The 8,590-nt window shown below is 37.1% G+C and overlaps 4 protein-coding genes across 4 annotated transcripts; 2 read left to right on the forward strand and 2 right to left on the reverse strand.

Annotated features, from left to right (window-relative positions):
• Positions 1–2,539: 2,539 nt before the first annotated feature.
• RHIMIDRAFT_198634 (GTPase) lies at positions 2,540–3,450 on the forward strand (the record flags this gene model as incomplete). The annotated part of the gene is made up of 6 exons (XM_023606308.1): positions 2,540–2,576; positions 2,629–2,790; positions 2,863–2,896; positions 2,947–3,140; positions 3,195–3,275; positions 3,323–3,450. 6 exons carry the CDS (start codon positions 2,540–2,542, stop codon positions 3,448–3,450), a joined length of 636 nt encoding a protein of 211 aa, XP_023468860.1.
• A 1,311-nt stretch (positions 3,451–4,761) lies between these two features.
• RHIMIDRAFT_271517 (uncharacterized protein) lies at positions 4,762–6,032 on the forward strand. The gene is made up of 2 exons (XM_023612259.1): positions 4,762–5,339; positions 5,398–6,032. Exons 1-2 carry the CDS (start codon positions 5,254–5,256, stop codon positions 5,879–5,881), a joined length of 570 nt encoding a protein of 189 aa, XP_023468861.1. The 5' UTR covers positions 4,762–5,253; the 3' UTR covers positions 5,882–6,032.
• A 72-nt stretch (positions 6,033–6,104) lies between these two features.
• On the reverse strand, positions 6,105–7,550 carry RHIMIDRAFT_248365 (uncharacterized protein; the record flags this gene model as incomplete). Its single annotated transcript, XM_023610511.1, has 1 exon — positions 6,105–7,550. One exon carries the CDS (start codon positions 7,548–7,550, stop codon positions 6,105–6,107), a length of 1,446 nt encoding a protein of 481 aa, XP_023468862.1.
• A 172-nt stretch (positions 7,551–7,722) lies between these two features.
• On the reverse strand, positions 7,723–8,232 carry RHIMIDRAFT_248366 (uncharacterized protein; the record flags this gene model as incomplete). Its single annotated transcript, XM_023610512.1, has 1 exon — positions 7,723–8,232. One exon carries the CDS (start codon positions 8,230–8,232, stop codon positions 7,723–7,725), a length of 510 nt encoding a protein of 169 aa, XP_023468863.1.
• Between the last annotated feature and the right edge of the window lie 358 nt (positions 8,233–8,590).

Here is an 8,590-nt window from a genome sequence, read left to right on the forward strand (position 1 = left end):
CTTGTCTAACAACTCTCGTAAGGCTGGTACACCTTCCATTTTGAAGTGATTGCATTGGATGTACTTGTTCAAGCTCGTGCAATCCAATATTGGCCTGCGTTTGTTTGGCTCTTTCACAGTAAAGAATTTCGATAGGTAGCTCTTGCACTGAGACGAGGAAAGCTCGATTATGCCTGAGTTCAGAAATTTCTTCACTGCTTCGTCCACTGCTACTTGTTCCTCTTCCGTGAACTTCATCGGAGTATATTTCCATGGTTGAGGTTTGTGGTTCCACTGAAGTTGATATCCTTGTGTTACTACTGACACAGGCCATGAATGAAGTATTGTCCGTTTCCATTACTCTGAAAAACGTTGGAGACGGCCCCCTGGTAATATACCATCGCTCGGTATGGCGTAATGCGCCGTTGTCGTGGGGAAAGACGCTGGCGTTGATGGCGGTATTATTGGGTTTGACTGGAGCTTTGGGCCTCCGTGTGTATTTGGCCCTTGCTGCGTCCAAAAAAAACCTGTGGAAGGTTCCACGGCCCCTGATGTATCTCTATTGACGTCCAAATCCTCTGTTATTGTTGTTAATTGATTGTTGTTGTCGTCCCACTGCATTTCTGAGGATGGATTGTTCGTATCTGGCTTGAAAGATTCTTTCAACCTCTTCTCTGCCTAAGGCCAAGGCCTTGTCACTAGGTTCTTCTTCCAAGTGTTTGACGCTATCGGGGAGCCTGAGCGCCTTGATCGCCATTGTCCTAGTTTCAAAGTGCGGCTTATTTATTTCCAAAGTGAGTGACTACGGATACGTTTCTTTTTTTCCACTCAGAGGGGTAAAGCCCTATCTTATGCTTCCAATCAAGAAACATTAAATTAATTTTTCTGCCATAGATTCGTTGATTATTTTGTACATCGAAATTATTATTGAGTAAAGCAAGAGTATTCTTGATGGATTGACAAGCATTATCACCATTAGTAAAAGGACATAATTTACAATCCCATATTTTTTGCATCAAACAACAATAGCAGCTGGTACATAACTTAGCTTAAAACCTTGAGTACGACAACTAATGATACTGATGATGGAGTAAATGGCGTTAAAAGAATCAGGCTCGGTGGCGATACAGTCAATATTCAAGTCTGCGAATTTATGAATGTTGTGCAATCTAATGTAGTATATTGAGCAAGTTATTCCTTAAGCATTGATGTTACCAAGGTCCAAAGCTGCCAAGCAACCAACTCTTTACATGATACAATTAGTAGTCTTACAAAATGAGTTGATGTTTTGGACGCCTGCTTGTCAGATGATAATTTTGCTGCTAAATGTAAGATTTTCTCAAACGGCCATTCTGAGCCATCAAGCTGCTTAGGATCTTCGGTTGTACAAGTAGATCTAATGAGTCTCTTTGTAATCTGTTTATTAACAGAGAAAAAAGAGATTCATGGCAGAGAAGAAATTGACCTTTAAAAAGAAGAATAAATGTTGTCGACAACTAGTGATTATATTAATATAATTGCAAGAGTCAATGTTGTGGGACTGATGTGATGTATATGATATACCTTTTGCCAAAACGATATCGCAAAAAGAAAAAAAAAAGCATATCTTTCTTTTAGAATGTGCTTCCGACACGCGCATTTGTTTCCTCTAGTATTGGTTTGTCCGGGACCTGTCGATGGCTCGTTATATGTTCTATCCTCCATGAATTACAAAAAAGTCGCTCTTTGGCACTGTTTTCACTGCACAGCCCTTCTGTTTCTGTCTAAGAAAACCATGTTTGATGATGTATATCAACATTGTTCTTAATGCTTATACTTGAATCTCCCTGCGATGTTGGAAGTTCCTGAATATGATACATAAAGCCATCTATTAAAAAATGGAATAGCAAGACTAGTTTAACCCTACCAAATAAGAGATACAGGAAAAGCTAAGGGTTATGACCGTGGCAATATACAGTTTTTTTTTTACAAGTAATGTCGCATAGTTCAAAATTTATAATACAAAATATACAAAATGCGACATCTTGGAACGACATTACTTTCTGGAAATAGTGTACGAGGTAGTACATACTCAAGGCTGCAGCCCGCCCTTGTAATGGTGGCTGAGGGCTTGTTAGTCTTATGTCGTACCTCCGAATGCACTCTCGAGGTATTTGATTGCTGATAGCGCGTTTACCTTTTGATAAATTATCGGTGGGATAATATTATTATAAAGCCGTTACGCTCACTCTTTTTTTCTCCTTTAAGGCTTCGGTTATTAGGTTTGTTAGATACATTTACAAATAAAAGTTGAAATAAGAGTATTAGATGAATTGTAAACAAAATTAAGGAAAGAAAAAAGAAAAAGTAAACGTGTAGTACTTTATAAGGTTTGGTAGTGCCAAAATCACCATGTGACAGATTTCTTATTCTTCATGTAACCTTTGGTTTCTCAGGATGCTGTCATTAATGAAAAGGCGAAAGGGCATATTTCAATCACCGACTTTAAGATTCTAAGCCCTTATTTTCTAGTTGTCTGTTTCTCTCTTTTCTTCTTCTATCAAACTTTAAATTAAAAAAAATGAGTAGAGACGATGAATATGACTATCTTTTCAAAGGTAAACTGTAACTTTTTATAAGGGAAATAAAAAACTCAACCTGTCACTTTAGTCGTCCTTATTGGTGACTCTGGTGTTGGTAAAACAAACCTTTTAAGTCGTTTTACCCGTAACGAATTTAATTTGGAATCAAAAAGTACTATTGGTGTCGAATTTGCCACTCGTTCTGTTCAAGTTGATAACAAGACTGTAAAAGCTCAAATTTGGGACACAGGTAAAACAAGGCTATTAAAGGCTATCTCTCCATATTCACATCTCCAATCTTTTTTTTTTTTTTTTTTGATAGCCGGTCAAGAAAGATACCGTGCGATTACTAGTGCGTAAGTGATAAACATTTTATTATATAACATGTACCTAATCATCCAAATAGTTACTACCGAGGTGCTGTCGGTGCATTGCTTGTCTATGATATCGCTAAATATGCTACCTATGAAAATGTGATGCGCTGGTTAAAGGAACTCCGTGACCATGCTGATTCGAATATTGTCGTCATGTTGGTCGGAAACAAGAGTGATCTGCGACATTTACGTGCAGTTCCTACAGAAGAAGCCAAGCAGTTTGCAGGTATATCTATTTAGTCTTATCTTTTGTGTGAATTCGAATCTAACTTTATTATAGCTGATAATGGGCTTTCATTCATTGAAACCTCTGCGTTAGATTCTAGTAATGTAGAACTTGCTTTCCAAAGGATTTTGACAGGTAAACGCTATAATTATGTTTGTATGCATATGCTAACATTGAGTTAGAAATCTATCGTATCGTGTCCAATAAGGCACTAGAATCTTCTAATGATGTTATTAGGCCTACTGCTGGACAAACCATTAATGTCAGTCAACCAACTGAAGAACAAAAGCAAGGTGGAGGTTGCTGTTAACTTTATATTTTGTATATTTTATATAATGTGTGCATAACTCTATTAATACCCTCCCTTAATAAAATTATCATGGGCCAAGTAAAAAAAAATGAATGATGATTCAGTTACAGGATCTTTTTAATCGATTGGGAGATTCTTTTTGTTTAAAAGACCAGTACTTTTTTCATTATTGTCGACAGAGAAGAAGACGATAAGTTATTTTTCCAGTTTTTTAATAACATCAGATAACTACAAGGATTTTTGTATAGGACTACTTTTACAACCAAATTGTTTGGCTTGGGAAAGTAGCTGCTCTCTTGTAGAAGATCTGTTTATTATTATTGTTTGTGTAATGTTCTTTATGACTAAAATATGGATTAGATGAAATCCTCAAGTCTCTAACATGTGTTGTTAGCCAGTTTAGCCCAAGTGAGTGAAAATTACTTTAAAGAGGCTACTGATGACATGGATCTTGATAAAAAATTCTAGTTTCTTTATGTGTAGTAATTTAGTGTTGATAAAGCATATAGTGTGGTATTTGTTGTGGTTGTAGTAATGATGATGGACAATAAGTACAATGGGACTCTTTATGTTTCTTTTTATTTTTTAGAATAAAGATAAGAGTGTTAAAACTGATAGTTACACATATTATATAGAATTGTAATTATTATTATGATTGGTCAGTCTATGTTACTGAACTTTTGTTATTGATATGTGAACACTGCTTATTGACCCTTATTCAACGTAGGATACGACATACAGACCTGAGAATACCAAACAGCTTTATTCTATTTATGCAGGAAGAGAATGGTTCTGTTGCAAAGTACACGAGCCCCACTTCATTCCACTGTTTAAGTATTTTATAAGCAGTGGAGTGACTGTTATCCCTATCGATTGTATAAAGAAGCCCTGGATGATCCATTTCCCTTATAAACATAGCATATGCGCAATGGATAAAGACACAGAAGCTCCTTATTTTCGAAAAGATTAAATCGCCCTGTAAAGAAACAGCCACGTAAAATACTTTATATTTTATGGCCCTTTATCCATAGCAGCTCATATAATTATTAAATTTACATCATCTACTGAAATGTCTACCAATTTTAAAAGCACCTCCATTTCTATTGCTGCTGATTTTGTCCGTCCTACTGTTCTAGATTACGAGGAAAGTGCTCAGACCATCATCTTTACTACGTCTGATAAGTTCGAGGAATGGTTCCCTCTTTATTTTGCTGTCTGAATTTAAATTAACCTTTTTTAAATTCAGATTTTCGTCTCTTAAAATTCAGTAAAGACCAATTTTTGGTTCTTTTTTTCTTTCTATTACATGTAATGGATAATGAACCAAGGAGTAAAATCGATCATTATCTAATAAAGGCACTATGGGCCATTCAATGGAAAAAAGGATATAGGTCTCATGCTTATGTTTTATTATCCATATGGACACTTGTTTGCTTTCATACATTATTTATACTCTACACAACACCCATTTGGTTATTCATTCTCTATCGTTTCATTCAGCACGATGACAATAAGCAAGATATAATCACGTCGAGCATAAGAAAAGAAATAGATATCATACTGTCACCTTTTCATTGGTTTACTCGGTTAAGCATCTTTCAATTCACTTTTCTTTGCTTATTTTGGATGTTCATTGTTTACCTTGTCGACTTACAGCACATCATCTGGTTAATGGGTCTTTCCTTTCTTATATCAAATCATACACTAGTTCATATCATTCGAGATGCATATCGCATATCCCATTCTTCACCTCAATCTATGAAATCAGTGCCTATCCTTCATCCAACTCGTCATTTGGATAGAATGTATCGCTTTGTCATTATTGAACATCAACGATCATGGTTAGGTAACTGGACTACTTTACTATTACCCAATGAACGACCTGAATGGTAACTAAAAAAAAAAAAAAACTTAAACATGTGAGCTTTATATTAAATTCCACTGTAGGTCAGATGAATATCTGCAAAAGACGCCTTCGATTCACTCATTTAAATTACCCCCTCCAGTTATCAGAAAAGGCACCCGATTCGCTTGGCAGTGGGCCTCTCAAGACTGGGAGATCGACTTGAATCGAAATGTAGACAAAGATGGATGGGAGTATGGTTCTTGGGATTGGAAATCATGGGCTTCAAAATCGAGTCTCAGCCTGTTTACACGACGTCGATATTGGATTAGAAATGCTCGTCTTGAACAACTGATCGTTCACGATGCTCGACCTATTTCTATTCAGTCTACAACCAGTCATACTATGGATGACACCTTGTCTTGCTCTTCTTCAGTAACCTCTTTCGATTCCTTACCTTCTACTCCACCGAGCATCATTACATATTTACATAAGAAGAAATCGCCATCGACAAGCGCAGCCAGTGTGAATTCGTATTCACCTGTAGAACCATATTTCTCAAATGATCACATCTGGTTACACCGCTGACAGAATGGACATGTTGTACAGTTACCATTATTGTTACTTTATTGATATTGCTATTATTTACTGTTATTTTTACTGCTATTATTTACTATTATTGCTATACTACTAATACTACATCTTATTCTAATACTCTAATAATAATAATAATAATAATAAATTATATTATTCACCTAGTAATGATTCATTGAAAAAGAAAAAATATAGGAACAAAGAGAGATAAAGTTTATTAGATGATACTCATAGTTTTTCTTAAAGACCAACATTTCTTCAAGAGCTTTTTCACGGATACTTTAGTCGAATCCTTTGGTTTTTCTTCTACCTTTTGTTTTTTCGACAGCTTTTTTTTCATCCAGCGAACAGGCTGTCCAGCAGCCTTCAAGAGCACTCGCTTCTTCGTTTTTGATGGTTTAATTGGGGGTTCATTCAAGCACCTTTCGACTTCGTCTGCTCGACATAGACTCTTTACAATATCCCACCTGAAGCGCTCTGCTAGTGAGACGTATTCAAAACAGGGTTTTGCTTGTGCTGCATCGTCCTCCGCTGTACCATCGGGTTTAGAACAAACAATGAGGTGCTGCATTTCATTCAAGTCCGTCTCTCTATGCACATTGACATCTAGTCCCTTACCCTTGCTGATACGCCACTTTTTATCCTTTGGTTGACTCCCTCCTGGTGTGTTCATTGGATGAACCGGTGCGTCTTGAGTGGAGGGTGAATCGGAAGGGTGTTCATCATCAAGAGGCTTTCCAGCATATGGTACTGTGATATCTGTGCTATACTGAATTGGTGTTTCAAACGAAAATTGACCATCACTGGATGAGGTGTTCCATGATTCCATCGTTTGAGTCTTATTCAAAACCAGGGATATACGAGGAAAGGGGGCTTTCCATGCATCCTTTTCATGTTCACATTTCAACAAGAGCCGATTGAGCGCACCAAATCGCTCCTTTTCCTTATCTTTAGGAGATTTCTTGCAGTTTTCAAGCTTGATTTGCCATATACATTTCATGCGTCTATACTTGGGTCTCTCGATACAGACAGGTTGTTCGCTTGCTGTATTGAAACTTTCACAATCACTCTTCTCTAATGCTGATTCTTCTTGTTGGCTTGCCTGAGCAAGCTGCGTTGTACCCAAGCTGATACCACCGTTTTGTAGCATAAAGTAGTCACCTTGATGCAAGCAAGATTGACTTTTGATTAGATCTTCAAAAAAGGCGGGGCCATCATTCAGGTTTATCTGAAGCATACGTACTCTCCAACGGCAACCATCCTGGGCATCCTGTTCGGACTTTAATTGTGCACAATTTCCTTGAATGGACAAACAAAGAGACGTCTGGTCATAAGCAATTGTCACCTCTGATCCACTAAACACATAATCCTCTTTTAGGTCTTTTAATCTCCATTTGGCAGGCTCGGTGCTACTCTTGCCAACAGTCAGCTGCTGAGGCTTTCCGTCATTGGTTACAGTAGATAGAGTCTTGTCCGTTTCAGAGTGTATCAAGGTAAACAGGCTATTCTTCATGATCACCGTTGTGTACTTGCTTATAGCTTGATAAATAAAGTTTTTGAAACCAACTTGCTTCTCAGTATCGCATGGAAATAGCTCATGCATTGGTCTAAGCTTGACTCGGCATATGGTTCTATGTTGCCAATTGGGATGTTGATTGTACATTTGAGCTTCAACCCTCAACTATAAAAAGGCTGTTATTGATTTTATATATCTTGTCATTATTTAAGATTTACTCCTGCTATGACATCTTTTATGTCACTCCATGACTTGAGATCGTGCGATAGATGTAATCGAAAGCCTTTAGAAAGAAAGACGTTAGACGCGTTCAACATCTTTATTTTATTTTATTTTTACCTATATGAACTTCTTCAGGCCACAAGAAACCATACGCATACCAAATAAGCTGTAACCTTCCCCAAGCTAAATCATAATGGCCTTTTCTCCAAAACACTTCTGCTTCATCCAAACAGGCTTCAAATTCAGGGTCCAAGCGAGCAATACTACTGACAGACACGATATACTCGGACTGGGACTGCACTTGATGAACCCTACGAGGATGCTCTATACGACCCAAATTTGAAAAAGCCAAGGTATTACATAGAGACAGGGATCGTAACGATGTCACGTCGTTTCCTACACCTGTAATCATTAACTGATCGGCCCATTGTGTTCTCGTCAAGAAATAAGCCAATTGGACGTCAGCGTCGACTTTATGAACAGTAGGCACAGTCGTTGCAACAAAGCAGGATTTATGCGCAATATGGCCAGATGTTGATACAGCATACCTCCAGTCACTATGTTCTTCCAAGATAGAAATGGCTTCTTTTTCAGATAGTACTTTCATGTTTTCAATAAAGATAGAAAAGAAGAGAGAGAAAAAAACGCGTGGATCCTTTAGAGTCTTTATACTTGTTGAACAATGGTTCAATCAAAACAATAGAACCTCATTTCATTTTAACCTCACTAGTAGAAGGAGTCATTGATACTCTTTAGAAAGTATATATTCGAAAAAAAAAAGCATAGGTTACAACATACGCCTATACGACGTAATAGAGCTTGAAATGGCAAAAACCACACACATACACATTTTGAATTTCCACTCGTCCCCCCTTTTTTTCTTTTTTTTTTTTTATCTTTGCGATAATATGACGACAGCTAAAAGTGCTTCCTACGATTATTTGATTAAGCTTTTACTTATTGGA

The sequence above is a fragment of the Rhizopus microsporus genome, assembly GCF_002708625.1.
Source record: "Rhizopus microsporus ATCC 52813 unplaced genomic scaffold scaffold_3, whole genome shotgun sequence".
NCBI lineage: Eukaryota > Fungi > Mucoromycota > Mucoromycetes > Mucorales > Rhizopodaceae > Rhizopus > Rhizopus microsporus.

Bases quoted from the DNA above. Each gene is read 5' to 3' on its own strand.
- RHIMIDRAFT_271517 (XM_023612259.1), top strand. From the start codon at position 5,254: ATGTATCGCTTTGTCATTATTGAACATCAACGATCATGGTTAGGTAAC. The intron at 5,340-5,397 runs GTAACTAAAAAA...ATTCCACTGTAG, and splicing joins CCCAATGAACGACCTGAATG to GTCAGATGAATATCTGCAAA.